General features: G+C 33.2%; 2 protein-coding genes across 2 annotated transcripts; both read left to right on the top strand.

The window, feature by feature from the left end:
* The first annotated feature begins 4,271 nt into the window (after positions 1-4,271).
* LOC133779775 (actin-related protein 8-like) lies at positions 4,272-5,575 on the top strand. Its single transcript, XM_062219689.1, has 4 exons — positions 4,272-4,352; positions 4,549-4,630; positions 4,899-5,041; positions 5,311-5,575. The coding sequence occupies exons 1-4, from the start codon at positions 4,272-4,274 to the stop codon at positions 5,461-5,463; spliced, it is 459 nt and encodes a 152-aa protein (XP_062075673.1). The 3' UTR covers positions 5,464-5,575.
* A 6,906-nt stretch (positions 5,576-12,481) lies between these two features.
* LOC133779634 (uncharacterized) lies at positions 12,482-13,264 on the top strand. Its single transcript, XM_062219574.1, has 4 exons — positions 12,482-12,530; positions 12,681-12,752; positions 12,858-13,123; positions 13,203-13,264. Exons 1-4 carry the CDS (start codon positions 12,519-12,521, stop codon positions 13,204-13,206), a joined length of 354 nt encoding a protein of 117 aa, XP_062075558.1. The 5' UTR covers positions 12,482-12,518; the 3' UTR covers positions 13,207-13,264.
* The last annotated feature ends 4,021 nt before the right edge of the window (positions 13,265-17,285 follow it).

Here is a 17,285-nt window from a genome sequence, read left to right as displayed (position 1 = left end):
CGGAAGTGGCTTCAATTCAAGTGTAGGAGCATGAACAATTGATGGCTGCAATTTCTCATTAGAAATCGGCAAATTAAGAAATGCAACCTTCTTAAAAGTCTTGTCAAAACCACTATTGAGTGTGGTTATGACATCCATGATCTCATGAGACAAGTCTCCATCAGTCAACACAAGATGCTCTCTCAACGCAACCTCCAAACAATCTTCACTATGCAAATCTAAAACTCGTTGAGAAAGGATATCCAACACATTAAGAGAGTAAACAGCATGTACATCACTTGGATATCTCATAGCCTCAAAAATATTAAATCGAATAGTCTCCCCATCAAATTCCATGGTCAACGTACCGTCATGCACATTAATCTTAGTTCTCGCAGTTTTCATGAATGGTCTCCCCAACAAAATTGGAGTGGAGCATGGAATAGATTCATCTTCCATATCAAGAACATAAAAATCAGCCGGAAACACCAAGTCATTCACTTAAACTAAAACATCTTCTATTACACCCCTGGGATAAGCATTCGACCTATCAGCAAGTTGAATAATCACACATGTTTCTTCAAGTGGACCGAGATTCAATGAAGCATAAATGGAGAATAGAATGGCATAGATAGAGGCTCCCAAATCCAACATACAACGCTCAATTCTTTTATTACCAATAGTGCAAGGATAGTAAAAGTACCAGGATCCTTACACTTTGGTGGAAACTTCTTTTGAAGAACTGCGGAAACATTCTCCCCCACACTAACTTTTTCATTACCCCTCAACTTATGCTTATTAGTGCACAACTCTTTCAAAAACTTGGCATAGCACGACACTTGTTTAATAGCGTCAAGAAGAGGAATATTCACTTCTACCTTTTGGAATGTATCAAGAATTTCCTTGTCAACCTCTTCCTTTTTAGTCTTCTTCAGTCTGCTTGGGAATGGAGGTGGAATGACAAAGTAGGCTTAGGGCTTAGTTGTGTAGGGGTGGTTGGCTTTGGAGGAACATCTTCATTAACTGAGCACTCAACTTGTGGCTTGGATGACAATTTACTGGGCATTGGAGGACTAGGTGGATCATATTGCGTCCTACTTCGCAAAGTTACTGCACTAGCATTCTCCTTGGGATTCATCTCAGGTTGTGAAGGCAATTTATTTGACAGATGAGCTTCCAACCTGTTATATGATGCTGCTAATTGTCCCACCTGATTCTCCAAACTTTTGTTGGAAGCTTGGGTGGTTTGCTGACATTGAAGAGTATTTGTAGCAAGTGCATTGATTAAATCCTCAGTAGAAGGTTTGGCACTTGGTGGTGGAATAGCTTGCGATGCTTATGATGGTCTAGGTACAAAATTATTTTGAGATCGCTGTCGCAAAGTGAAACCAGGTGGTCTCATTGATGTTGGTTGTGGAGCAATTTGTTGTTGATTCCCATAACGAAGATTTGGATGATCACTCCAGCCAGGATTATAAGTTTGTGAAAATGGTTCATAATACATCTGACGTAATTGACCAGGAAAATTTCCTACAGCGTTAACACCCTCAGTTTCTCCCTCAACTAGAGTAGGGCAAGTATCAGTAGCGTGCCCCACAATTTGACAGATTCCACATGGCCTCACCTGTTGGCTTAAAGCTAGTTGTTGGACCACTGCAGTTAATTGAGCCAATTGTTGACCCAGCTGATTAGCATTAGAGGTGATCACTTCATTAGCTTATTTGGGTGGTGGAATAGGATCTTGGCGAATGCCAAACTGTTGTGAGTTAGCAGCCATATTAGAAATCAAGCTCCTGGCTGCAGCAGGAGTCTTATCAACTAGTGCACCCCCACTAGCTGCATCAATCATACTTCTATCCAGTGATTGTAATCCTTCATAAAAGTACTGAATGAGGAGTTGTTCACTTATCTGATGATGAGGGCAACTAGCACACAACTGCTTAAATCACTCCCAATATTCATACAAAGGCTCTCCTATAAAGTGCCTCATACCACAGATCTCTTTCCTGATGCTTCCAACCACTACAACAATATTTAGTATATATTACATTAAAGAATAGCATATATTTAGAAGTGTTATTATTAAGTGGGGGGTTAAAAACACACGGATATGAATAAGACATATTTTGGCGCCATATGACTAAAACTCAGGCGCCAAAATGAATTTCTGCCAAATTCCCTTTCTCTCAGCCTTTCTCTAAGTTACCATTTCTCTCAGCCTCCATCTCTCACTCATGAAGACTCACTCCGCCCTCTCCGCCCTCACCGCCCTCACAAAGTCTCTCTGCCCTCAACTCATCTCTGCCTCACGAAGACTCGCTCCAGAGTGGAGCTCTTTCTCCGCCTCACGAAGTCACGCTCTAGAGTGGAGCTTCTCTGCCTCACGAGTTCTCTGCCTCACGCCCACTATCTCAGGTTCGTTTCTCTCATCCCTGATAATACAAATTGTTGGCTGAATGTTGTAGATTGATATGATAAAAAACCCATCTTTGATAGAAACTAGATTGATATGCAATTTCAGATATTGTTATGTTCAATGTTCAAGAGAAACAGTTATAAAGATTATAAGTCAAGAGATAAAAAAGATGTAGAGATCGAGTCATTTGAACTTGCAGTCTTGCAGGTCCCGTAGCTTGCTCTTGTAGGTCAGCCCTCTCTTTGTACCAAGTTCTCCTTTGCTCTATCAATGGAGGAGCCTCTTCTATTCTGAGAAATACCTCAAACCCACCAGCTGTTTCACTCATTCTCAGGTACACAAATTAGGCACCTTTACTGTTTTCATGTTTCTTTTGCTTAATTAACTTCTTTTATGTTTTTTTTTTTACTTTGTTCACATTTTTCTTTGGTGTTGTAAATCTTGTATATGATAGAATACAGTCTTACTTGAATGGAAAAAGAAAATTGCACTCTTGTAAATGAATCAGGTTGTCTCAGAATTTAGTAGCGTGTCGTACTTGCTTAGCTATATGACGACTGATCATATGATGGTATTCTTAAATTAGGTTTTTCTTGTTTGACCTTTTTAAATCTGGTCTAGATGAAAAATGGTCTCTTTTCATTTCCAGATCCTAATAAAATATTAAGATGTGATCGAACAATTTAGTCTTTTGCTAAAACAGGGGAAGGTTTATGCTTAAAGTATGTATTAAATCTGTGTTGGTACATGCACCTCATAAATGTATACATGATATTCTAGTGTAAGGCACGTGTGCATGGGTTCTTGGTTTCCTTTAAGTCTGATATCTACAACTAATCAATAATATTAATGACCACATAATGCCAACAAATGTATACATAAATAATAACCAGGCAATTAAAATATAACTATATGCTCCTTGTGGTGTTATTATATAGGAAGGAACACTAGTCAATACCCATTTCTTGTTTTCTATATTATGTTCTTCTCTGTCCTTTGACCAGGTGGCTCTGGCTATTGCAAATACGGTTGGAGCAAGTATGTTGCTCCATCTGTGCGCTCTGCTACTTTCTTGGTCACCTTTTAACTACCAGCTTCAAAGTTTCATCATTCATTCATTCATTAACCACAACTGTGTGTAATCCCAATTGTCACTTTCTCATATGCAGGAATTTGGTAACATTGAGTCTCCAATGTATACTAGATTTAGACAGTTTTTTTCCACTATTTATAGCAGGTAGCTCCTCTCTTTTTCTTTGCTTTGGCTTTCATGAAATGAGCTTCTTTACTCACATATGTATATTTGATGTCTTTTACAGGATGCAGGTAAGAGCACCATCACAGGCAGTGGTTGTGTCTATACCAATATTGCATTATGATGGTCAGCTTCTATATATTCATTGCCTTTTCTGTAATTTAGATAGTTCAATTTTTTTGAAGTTTGGTCGTGTAATTCCTTAGTGAGACACTTAAGAATTGTGTGTTTTTCTTGTTTGAGACACTTTTTGTCCTTATGATGTGGTTTCTGTCTTTTTATTGCAGATACTGAATCTGCAAAAGCATCAAGACGGCAACTCAAGGAAGCTATATATACAGCACTATTTAACATGAATGTTCCTGCTGTTTGTGCAATTAATCAAGTAAATTTCTCTAAGCCTTAACTTGCCGCTGCTGTTTAATATTCTAAAATATTTAATACTAAAAGAAATAAGAGTAATTTTTTATTTTTGTAAAACTAGGATTCCGATAACAATTGTTATGTAGGTATCCAAGAGAAACTTAAACCTCATACCTTGTGATATAGCAAGCCATATGCCTTATCATTTGAGCTACCCCTCTTTGGTAAAGAATTAAGATTAGTTTGTTTCATGCAAAAATGACATTTACCACCGGATATAGATTTCGAGGCCTTGATCCAATTTTCATTCTTCATTTTCATTTTGTAAAGCAAGCTTCTGTGACTTGAGTGGTTGACAATCCTGAACAAGCACCAAATTTACTTATTAACACTATAAGCTAAAATGCTTTATGTACTTATGCCTGTTTATGAGTAATTTGGACCTTTTGCTTTTGGCTTAAAATGTTCGATTGATTCTTTGATAGATGTTTTTTATTTGTAAGATCTTATCCATTTTCTGTTTTTGAAAATGTAGGCAACTTTAGCTTTGTATGCTGCTAGAAGAACTTCGGGAATTGTTGTAAATATTGGGTTTCAAGTCACATCAGTTGTTCCAAGTAAGGAGTGATAGTTTCTCTTTTATCTTTTATATGCTTTATGCTTCCTTAAACTATCAACAAGGTTTCATTTACCTATGATATATACTGATTAGCCCTGCAGTATAAGTTACAGTTTTAACTTTCCATGCAGCCTTGTTGCTTTTATTCTTCTTTTTTCATTTTCATTCTATGGATTTTCCAGTGCTTTCTTTTATATCATATCTTGGTTGCATTCAATGTTTGGGGATATGAAATATACTCTTTTCTTTTCTTTTTCGGCTTCTAGTTTTACATGGTAAAGTAATGCGCAAAGTGGGTGTGGAGGTTGTGGGACTGGGAGCACTAAAACTTACCGGGTTTCTTAAGGAGTTGATGCAGCAGAACAATATTAGTTTTGAATCGCTGTACACCGTTCGCACTTTGAAAGAGGTACAAGTCTTGCTTGTTTCTTGAGTGCAGAATATTGTTGTTGAATATTTATCCTCGTTTTTCCTGACTGTAGTTATTCTGTTTTAATACTATCAGCTTTGCACCCTCAAAGAAAATATTTTACTCATGGTACATTAAACTACTAATACCATTAGTATCATGTGTTTTAGTGGAATGTTTCAATTTTGTTTTCTACTGCTCTTCTCTCTCATTTTTGTAAGGAGACCTTGCTGAAGCTGAGTTCTATTTATGACCTTATTTCTATACAGAATCTCTGTTATGTTGCCTATGATTATGAGGCTGAGCTACTCAAAGATACACGAGCATCATCTGACGCAGCAGGAGAAGGTCAGTTCACTCTTTCAAAAGAGCGGTTTCAAACAGGAGAAATTTTATTCCAGCCACGAATGGCAGGAGTGTAAGTTCTGGAACTTATAATATTTATTGCTTCACGAGCACTGTCAGGAAAGTTCCAACTGTGTGGATGCATGTGAGTGTGTGTGTGTGCTGCAAGGATATTAAAACTTCTACCATATAATTCATCGAAAAAGATGTCTAGAAATGCTTTATGTCTTGATTCTAGGCGTTAAAAATGTGACGAGAATACAGTTCTTCTAAGAGAATATAATTGAGACTTCATGAAAGTATAGTGTTTAAATTGTGAAAAACATATGAATAATATGCATATAATCAGGTAGTTGTTTCATTATTCTTCTGCAAATTTGGTACAGCTAATCTTGTTTTTCACTAGAATTGGAACTCTATAATATTGTAGTTTTTGTAAGTTACTATTATGTCTAGAATAAGGATAGTGGTATTTGTATATCTCATGTATTAATGACCACATAATGCCAACAAATGTATACATAAATAATAACCAGGCAATTAAAATATAACAAGTTACAGAAGTCTACTTGACACATGTTTATCTTATAAACCAGAAGTACAGTTGATGAATTTATAAGTTACTAATTTGCTCTCGACAACCTTTTGTTTCTTGCTAACTTACATGCAGTAAAACACTTTACTTGAACCTGGTTAGGCCATTGTAACCCATGAACACTATTTATGTCTTCCCAAGTTGGTATCCTAGTGCAATATGAACCTTAATTTCAGGCCATCAAACAATGAAACCATTTGAACAATTTCATAAATTTCAAGTCAAATTCTTTAACTTAATTCCACCAAATAGAAAACCCAACATCATGATTGCTTCAGATCTCAGGAAACATGTAGAATAAACCAATAGCTATCTATACAAGCAAAATTTATAACTAAGAATTGAAACTCATTTTAAAAAAAATATATACATATAGACAAATGCATATACCTGTTAAGGATCATTGTAGCCAAGAAAAACTTGGAAAACATCACTGTCAAGAGGCATGTCTACTGTTTTATGACCTTTCCTAACAAAAGTGCTTGTTTCACTTCCATTACAGATCAAGGAACCAACAAAAAACTGGTACTAAAATAAAGTAACACACTATTGAAGAATATTAAGTATTATATTTTAAAATAAGAAGAATATTCAGCAAAATACGAATAAACAAAATTAAATATCAACAGCTTAAATGAAAGAGCTTACACTCTAATGTTCTACCAAGGCTATTGTTAGGGAAACTCTTTTATGTCATTAAAAAAAAAAGAAAGAGAAGAAAAACTCTAGTCTTTTTTAATCAGGTAAGTGATCAAATAATGATAGAATTTTTTAAATAACCCAATAAAAATGACAATACTGTCAATGCATGTATATGGAAAGGTTCACAACACACCAACTTATAGCTATCAAATTGATTCAAACAAACATTATTTGAAACTGGCATGATGGATGGTGAAATTGAAAGCATTTAATCATAACTTTTACAAATGAAAATGGGTGGTTAAAAGAAGACATTACACTGTAAAATAAGCAGACAGACAAGGTCTGAAATAATTTGGTACCAAATAAATATAAAAGCTCCTCCTAGTTATGTTAAAAAGATAGTATTCTAATTATTTAAAACTAAATATGTATTAGGATTATATTAATTTCATGACAGGTTGATAATGCAATTACAGAGCACATATAATCCAAAAACGTAGAAAATGCAGTACTTTCTCAAAACTTTTTTAATTAATATCATAAAAACTAAGAAAAGAATTAATGGACATCATGGTGCTTAAATATCTCACATACACATCACTTTGAGTAAATGAATAGTTTAGCTCAATAGTTGGCCATTATGTTTGTGTGTGTGTGTGTATAAGCAAACCATAATGACATGGCCACTCTGAGCATATAACCATTGAATTCATCACTTTAATTTTTTGTCTACTGTTTTTGTCCATATAAATTGGCATAAAACAATTCAGTAAATGTTAGAGTCAGCACACTTGGAGAAAGCCAATGAAACCAATATATAATTAAGCAGCAGCACAAAAGAGAATATACGTATATAACTAAGTTAGACTGAAACCAAATAAATCTAGGATGTTTATAACTAAGTTAGAGGTAACAAATAAAACCACTAACTAGATGAATCAATAGCACTAAGAAGAAACAGAAGAAAGGTTAGTCATAATATACCACAGATAGTACCTAGTCTCAATAGCACCATAAAATAGCAACATGTCTTTCCAGACTTGTACAAGAATCCCAAAACACAACACTCAGCACAAACACTCAACATTTTGCTACTTTTCCCAGATCCCCATCCAAAGAACTAATAAAATAGAGAGGATAACTCCAAAGAAATTATAATTTTAATCTCATATAATGGCATGGAAGCCAGCTACTAATATATTCAAGAAAAATTATTTATTTGCTATAATTTTTCTTGAATATATTACACATTTTTATTTTTATATATAGGTCATTTGATCGTAAAAAAATCGTGTAACGACATTGTTTCTAAACCATGAATTATAATCTAATGTTTAAGATTAAAATATTCCTTTACTTCTTGAATAAATAAAAATTATTTATTTTTAGGCTTTAAATGATCTTCCTATATATATTGACAATAATAAATAAATGAGGAGCACTTGTTAATTTAAAACTCATTATAGCAACAGTGTATTCCATCTAGTATTACAATTTATTACTGACAAGTCTAAAAACCAGCAATCTTACCAAATAGAGTTGATAGGCTGAGGAAGTGGTAAAGGTCATGAAAAGTTAATACAAAATAATATGTACCTTTAATCTTAATTTATAGGAATGCTGATCTAGACTAAACCCAACTTTGGGTCTTTCTTTTTCTTTTTCTTTTTTTTAAGGGGAACCCAACTTTGGGTCTGCTTTACACTAAACACGTATAGAAAACATCCAATGAACAGTTTAAACAGTAAGAAAAATAGTAAGAAAAATCTCTTCAGATTCTGAAAACAGTAAGAAAAATAGAAAGCCCAATATTTCAATGCAATATCACTCTTGTAAAGTTTAAACTCATCCACTGAACAGTTAAGCCTTATTCTTATTGGTCATATTCCAACTTTTATTTTTGGTTGTTTGAGCTTGCTTGCCATGTTGTTTAGTTTGTTAGTTTATCATACATGCTTGTTTAATATCTATTGACAAATTTTAATTTTGTATTAATCTTTTAAGTATTGATTATATTCTTTAGGTTGGGGATCGAATTGGCAAGGAGCATTGCAAAGGTAATTTGCAAGAGGTACGGAATTTGTTCTTTTAACTCTTATTATTAATATCTTTAAAATGTTAGAGGAGTTTGAATATCTTAAATATTCATCAATAGAGAAGTAGGTTCTGAGATTAAAATTGTGTGCTGCGGTGATAACGGAAGGTTGAAAACTTGTGTGTATTAGAGAAGTAGGTTCTGGAAAATTTGTTTGTGTGCTGCTGTGATATAAGGAAGAAAACTTATTGTGTGTTGTTTGAATTTTTTGACTTGGTATTGATAGATGGTTAGGTAAGCTTTTATATGTATAGATTAGATTTTTCATTATATGTATAGATTAAAATTTTCATTTAGTCATATTGTTTTCATTATTTCCATATGTATAGATTAGATTTAATTGCCACAACCCAAGCTAAAATCTTGTCTTTGATCCAAACCCAATTAGTTAGTGGCTACCATTTTAGAATCTGATTTTTAAATTAAAAACAACACTAGAATCTCTTGAAAGCTTAATGAAACTAAAGTACTAGAAATTAGTAATAGATTTAGACCAAGAAATCTTTAGTGGGACTAAGAATCATGGTACTAGAAAATCAAGTAACTGCTATAACATACAATTAAAAATCTCAGCACTAGAACAATCAAAACCATTTGAGCAATAAGGAATGAATTTTAATAGGTAAAAAAAGAAAAAGAGAATATATCAACTTTAGAATGAATGAATCACTGAGATGATCTTATCATTGATTCACTAGAGCATCTGGTTATCATTATAGCATATATATAATTAGTCATCATGATTTGTCCTACACGTGATGCATAAATTAAAGCAAGGATTTTGGAATGATTATTCATTGGAATTTAGAGTGTCCCACTAAAACAATTCCAATTAGTACTAATATTAAGGCTAATTCTTAACCAAATCCATTTAAAAAATCTGCTTTCAAAACAATAGAAAATCTCCTTTTTATTTTTTTTTATGGAAAGTAAAGAAAAGAACTAAAGAAATTAACATGTTCCTTTTACTTAATTATTTGGGATAATTGTGGAAAAAGTACCCAATGTTTGGGTTTTGTACGCGGCATAGACCCAATGTTTATTTTTAGTGGCAAAAGTACCCAAAGTCAGTAAAACTGTAATTCCGTCAGCCTCCTCCGTTAGAGTCTGTTAGGCAGACACGTGTCACGTTTGTATTGGTCCAAATCATAATTATTTTTAAACATTGGGTACTTATGCCGCGTACAAAACCCAAACATTGGGTACTTATGCCGCAAATATCCCTAATATATTATTGAGTTGGACCAATCACGAAGTGACACGTGTTGGTCCAGTCATCACGAAACGGAACCTAACGGGGGAGGCTAACGAAATTACAATTTTACTGACTTTGGGTACTTTTTCCACTAAAAATAAACATTGGGTCTATGATGCGTACAAAACCCAAACATTGGGTACTTTTGCCACAATTATCCCTAATTATTTTAAGTCATAACGGTACTTAATAACGCTATGGTAACTATATATAGTTTTAAAAAACCAATGTAGTCTAGTACAGACAGATTGATAATTCCATAAGAGTGGACCCTATTCGTTTGATAATATATTTTCAAGTGGTCCAGAAGAACATAAGATAACAGTCTAGCTTCAATCATTTTGGTTGGATCATTTTTCATTTTTGACCATTTGATTCTTCTTTCTCAATGATTGAATACTATTCATACGTACCTACAAATTATGATTACTACAAAATCAAAAATAAATAAATATACAGCATTTGAACCTTAAAATTTGATTCAAAATATCTAGTGGATCCATCCAAAACAAATGTATATTCACAGTTCATGTCAACACTAACTATATATCTATAACTAACCATCACACAGTTTCAATTTATTGCAATTGTTATGGTTTAATTTTAGTTTTATTTTTTTATTTTAAATAATTTAAATTTACTTTTAATTAATTATATTAAGACACATGTATATAATTAGTTAGAGCACATATTTTGTCAAGTATTAAATCATCTCAATAAATTTGAACCCTTTAGTTAGGCCTTCAAATTGGGATTTAACTTCCTTTAATGAGTTTGAAACCTCTGTAAACAGTAGTATCCCTTTTGTATACACCTATAAAAGATTAGAGGATCAACTTAATGAGTGAAGGAACAAAATAGTTCAGTAGTTGATGAAAAATATGTTAAAAGCATCATAACAAACAAACAAAAAAATATTACAAGAAAAAATTTACATTCTCGATTTCATCCCTAAGAACATCATGCTTAAGTGAATGGCTGAGGTTGTGGTGCCACTTAACTACATTGAAAAGAAATGGTGCTTCGAAACAAAACAAAATAGCCCAACTCAACATAATATAAAAACAACATTTAACTTTTATTAATTCTTTGATCATTGAACCGCCAAAAAATTCAACCCATAAAAAAAAGGTAAAAAGCGAATTAGCACATAAGCACTTAATCATATCATCTCATGGCTTGGCCATTTTACAATTTGTGCTTTTAGTCACTTCAATCTTACAGTTAAGCATGATATATAATTGATGGGGGATGCCAATTTTAGAGTGAAACTGCCAATATGATATGATAACTCAGTTCGAAGTTTTATCTTCTACTATATAACCTAAATCTTAATTTTTTTAAGGTGTCATTTTAAAGAGATAGCTTTAAGGTGGTCTGTAACTTCAACAACAGTAGTCATCACAATTTAAAACTGGTTTCCAAATGCATTTTTCAAATGAAACATTAACAATAAAACACTTGGTTTATTCAAAAGAAAAAAAAAACACTTGGGATGTGTCTCCAGGTCTAGGTGTTGGGTTGCATGCGGTAACCCTAATAGAAACAATAAAACATAATATACATTTATATTAGAAATTGAATATTGTAAAATTTGTCACTGGTAAACATTCAGGCTTGTCAAGTGACAACATCACAGCTTCAAACGTAAGAACTAACATTTCCTAATACATGCAACGCTTCAAAGATTCAATGAATTAATTTAAAAATTCTAAGCATTTTTTGGAGGAAAAAAAATGTAATATGCACTGTTTGATGTTTTTGGAAAAAAAATGAATTAATTTAAAAATTCTAAGATTTATTTGCATTTTTTGGTTGAAAATGGAGTGATTATGTAATAGAATTAACGAACTAAGATGAGTACTTCTTCTAAACTCTTAAACACACCCAGTAAAGCTAAACTGGTCACAAACAACCTCAACTATCGAATGAATCCCTCGGCCTAGTGAAAACTGAATTCTGTCTTCTCTTTGATGTAGAAGAGAAGAAAAGAGAAGAGGAAAACATAGTGTTTCTTGACTTTTCTTTGTCAGTTTTTCTTTTTTTAATTTTCCTCCCAGTTTTTAATGACTAAATAAATGAGTTTGGAGAAAACCTCTTCCGTAGAAGATTTCATTATTTTTTTTCTCACTATTTTTTATATTTTTTTCAACACTATTTATATTGCCACATTAGCTTTAATAGTTGATCATAAAACACATAAAATACTTTTCTTAACAAAATATTTCTAAAGAGTAATAAGTGTAATTTGACTCGTAATAATTAGCATCAAAATAGGCAAATTCTACTCGTTCTAAATTTGGTTAACGATTTATTGGTTGACAAAAAAAAAATTGTTTTAAAGGTTAAAAACAGAGTAACAAAGTAGGTGTTATTGTACTATTGTATACGTATTAGTACTTGTTAGAAAAAAAAATCATATAATTCAAAAAGTGATATATGTTATAACACTATTTATCATTTTTAATTGTTTACTGGCCCACTTATGGTACTATATTTGAAAGAAAAAATGCAACACATGGAGTAACTCATTGTTTCTTTAATGAAAAATCAAGTAAGTATTTTGATGCTGAAACTATATTTTCATGTGGCTGAATTGCAATAATAACTAAGATTCATGTTTAATTTTTTGGTTAGTCTTTACTTTTGTATTTTTTTTAATTTTGATGTTGAATTCATGTCTTTCTATCTTACTTGTAAATAGAATACATCTACTCAGAGTGAGGAGCAATCAAATGTCAATGTTCAATCAAATTCTCATGTTCATTCCACTCAGGTAATTATGATACTAATTATATGAAAATGATAAAATCTAAAACATATAATATTCAATATAAAATCATTTACTGCTGCTGAATTTGTTATATTGATATATTGTTAGAGTGTCAAGAACCACACATTTGGCTCAAAATGCAAAATATTAGATTGGATTGGATCTGGAGAAATTATTGCAGAAGGTTATTTTATCTCAAGTGACCCAAAGGATGAGGTTCACCATGTTCCTCTTGGGCCTAGTGCTATGAAAGTGGGGATAGATCTTGTGAGAAAGAATGATGCATTTCTGTGGAGGCCTTCAACAATTATGTCTACTATAGAAGATGTTGTAGGTAGTATAATTGCATGGCCAGCTGATAAAGTTATAATTAGGTAATTAACTTTTTTTATGTACTCTTTTAGTTTACTATAACTTTAAGTTGAAGCATTACTTATTTAAATTTTGTTGTAGCTAAACAAATGGACTCACAACAAAGACAAGTGCACAAAGGATGATGAATTGAAGGATGGAGAAAGTTTCACGCATGGTTTACTTTTGTGTATCTTGTAATGTTTCTATTTTTCATTTTTGAAGTAAAAATTGTTCAAGATTATAAAACTTTATTATGTTATGCCTTCAAACTTAAGTTAGAACTAAGATCTCATGAAGTAGACACATTCATGGTTTGAATTAGTTATTGTTTAATGTAATACTTATGGTTTATCAATCTATTGAGAATTACATTTTATGATTAATTTTGAATTTTTTTTTTTTATCAAAATACAATTATGAAAATCTTTTAATTAAAAAAAAACCATATAAGTATACTTATCAAAATAAAATATAAAATTTTATTACTATATGTTATGATTTAAAAACATATTATAAGCATAAAAAATCGTTATGGTTTATATAATATAACAAACTAAAAATGTTATCAAAATAATCAACTGTAACAGTTGAAAAGTGTTATGAAAAAAGTACAAGATTAAACTTCAAATTTATAACCAAAAACTCTATCTAAATGTTATTATTTGAATATTATAGCACCTAAAAATGTGTTATTGAATAGTTTAAGATAACACCGAACATAACATTCAAAAACTGTTATAGAAAAGACTGGACTTTTAATAACAGGGGCTATGTTAGCATTTTCAGAAGTGCTATCAATAATCCCGGTTAGCAGTTTTTAAGTGTTATGAATACTGTTTTTTCTTGTAGTGAACTTTAGATGCTGGAAAGTATCGTTCTAGGAACATAGTCTTCATACCATTCCAAGTTTCAACAGTACCAGGTGGAAGATAGTACAGCCACTCTTTAGTTGCATCCTTTAGGGAGAGAGGAAAAGGTCGCAGCTTAATTTGTTCTTCAGTCACTGCAGCAGGTTTCATACTAGAACAGACAATATGAAACTCCTTCAAATGTTTATTCGGATCCTCACCAAGAAGCCCATGGAAAGAAGGCAATAAGTGGATGAGGCCCGACTTCAGCTCAAAGTTTACATCCAACGGTGGATACTGGATGCAAAGTGGTTGGGTGTCAAGATTTGGCGCTGCCAACTCTTTCAATGTCCTTTGCTGGGTCATTGTTCTATAGGATCGAATTGAATCGTCAGAATCAGATTCGTTGTCAGACGGTAATGGCACTTTAACAGGATTGACTTGTGGAGCAAGACATTGAAAGAGTGGATTATCGGTGATAGTCCTTGAAGAACGAGAAGCTGACGATGACTCAAGATATTGTTTAAGCCTAGATAACCTTTCTTGAGTATCGTCTTCACCAGACATATACACCTGATAATTCCATAGTAAAAACTAATTAGTCACAAATAAATAAATTTGAATAATAAAGAGAATAACAATAGTCCCCGGCAACGGGGCCAAAAATTTGATGGCTGTCGTATACCACACAAATTTAACAATGATTTTTCTTTCAATACTTCCAATTATTTCAGTATAATAGCAAGCATAGGTCAAACCAACGAGGATTATCGTTCACTTTATTATTCAATAATTAACACTAAAACTTAAAAGGGGATTTTGATTTTTAACTCAAAATTAAATAACATAAACTAGAAAGCAAATAAAGATTGGTATTACGATATTAAGAAACAGTTAAAGGTTAATCTCCACCCTCAACAATCATTCCTAATCACTAATAATAAATATTATTCCAATTTCTCAATTAAGCTATTAACCCCGCAGATAACGCTGAAGCAGTCAATTATCCCAGTCTCCCTATTATAAGTAATCAAGGCAAAGCGCTCAATAATTAACTCTTTTATCTAAGCAATAAATCTATGAAGCATACAATCTATTTAACTTAGATAAAGCATTAAGTCCTATGGAAACAAGTTAATCTAGGCAATAAATTAATGAAGCATATAATTCATTTAACCTAGGTTCTATTTTTCATCACAATCAACAATTCTTTCGACATCACTATCAATTGCAATTTATCACATACACTTAGAATCCTAAACTATTAGGTGAGTAGTAATTCTAAGATGACAATTGAACAATGTAAAACCTTAATTAGTTGGCCACCTAACAAGAAATCACAAAATTCATAACATTCAATTGGAAAAATAGAAACAATTTAATATTGAGAGAAATTAAAGAATGATATTCATTATCAACAATCAAGAATTCATGTCTTGAGTTTTGAATTAACCCTTAACCTAAAGAGAACCTACTCCATAATTGCAATCATAATCACTAACATAATTATAATTAAAATTAAAGAGATTAAGGGAAGAAAAGAAACTAGATTGATGAACAAAAGTAATGTAGTCTTGTAGTCTTCTCTTCAGCCCTTTCTCAGTCTTTTTCTTTCCTAAACCGTCATAAAGAATCCTCATCTAAAATTAACCCTAATAATCATTTATAGTCTCAATTAAATTCTAATTAAAAAGAAATAAAAAATCTGAAAACAACGTCGCAAGCCGCGGCTTGAAAAATGCGAGCCACGACCTAGAACAAAATCTGTGCCTAAATCTGTCCCTCAAGCAACGGCCTGAAAATTATGCGCAGCGGCCTAGCACACTAGGCAGCGCACTGAAAAAATTGAGCAGCAGCCTGTCTGGAAGAAAAAATTCTGAAACTCCAATTCCATTTAAAGTGTCGCGGCCTGAGTTTTATGAGCCGCGACCTACCTTCAATATCTTCAATTCTTGATCTTAGATAGCTTGCACGTTACCACCCCTTCTACATTTCAATCCCGAAAGCTTTGAATACTCCTAAAACTTTATTTTAACTACACTTGACATCAAAATGTCAGATTTATCATCATAAAATGAAATGTAGAAAATATGTTATAAAATCACGAAATTAAATTAAAACTATTAAAAAAATGTTATCATAACACCATCCAAGCATAGAAAAACTTAACAAATATTAATATAAAAATGACCTTATCACTGACCATAAGAGTCTGAAGTATTTCTTTACACAGAAGGACCTGAACATGAGACAGAGACGTTGGCTAGAGTTGGTGAAAGACTATGATTGTGATATTCTGTACCATCCGGGGAAAGTCAACGTAGTGGTGGATGCATTGAGCCGGAGGGGCCCAGGTCAGTTATACAGTTCCACCCAGATCTTGAGAGAATTAGCTGATGAGATGGTCAGGGCAGGGATAGAATTGGTGGTAGGCCGGTTGGCTAATATTACTTTGCAGTCAACCCTGCTAGAGCGGATTAAAGAGGGATAGTTGGTAGATGCTCAGTTACAAGAGGTTAGAGAGAATGTCTTAGCGGGAGTAGCTAAGGACTATTCTATTTCCGAGATTGGGTTGCTTCAGTATCAGGGACGGATTTGTGTTCCAGCTGATGAGGGGATCAGACGAGAGGTATTGGATGAGTCTCATACGTCTCCGTACTCACTTCATCCGGGTACCACGAAGATGTACCAGGATCTACGGACGTTATATTGGTGGCCCGGGATGAAGAAGGATGTGGTGGAGTACATAGCCAGAGGCTTAACCTGTCAGCAGGTGAAAGTTGAGCATCAGTGACCAGTAGGGTTGCTTCAGCCTTTGGATATTCCCGAGTGGAAATGGGAGGACATTACGATGGATTTTATGGGAGGTTTGCCCAGAATAGTTGGGTTTCATAACTTGATGTGGGTGATAGTGGATAGATACACCAAGTTAGCCCATTTTCTTCCAATAAAGTCAACATATACTGTGGATTAGTATGCAGAGTTGTATGTGAGGGGGATCGTACGTCTCCATGGGGTTCCTAAGTCTATAGTGTCAGACCGGGATCCTATCTTCACTTCTAAGTTTTGGGGTGGTTTGCAGAAGTCTATGGGAACTTAGTTGAAGTTCAGCACAGCCTTTCATCCTCAGACTGATGGACAGTCTGAGAGGACGATACAGGTGTTGGAAGATATGCTCAGAGCGTGTGTGATCGACTTTGAAGGGTCATGGAGTAAGTATCTCCTCTTGATTGAATTTTCGTATAACAATAGTTACCAATCAACGATTGGAGTGGTTCCCTATGAGATGTTATATGGGAGGAAGTGTAGATCACCCATTCATTGGGATAAGATG

This window comes from Humulus lupulus, chromosome 1 (genome assembly GCF_963169125.1).
Source record: "Humulus lupulus chromosome 1, drHumLupu1.1, whole genome shotgun sequence".
NCBI classification, from domain to species: domain Eukaryota; kingdom Viridiplantae; phylum Streptophyta; class Magnoliopsida; order Rosales; family Cannabaceae; genus Humulus; species Humulus lupulus.
Note: the sequence above shows the minus strand (reverse complement) of the source record. Positions and strands in the feature narration are given on the sequence as shown.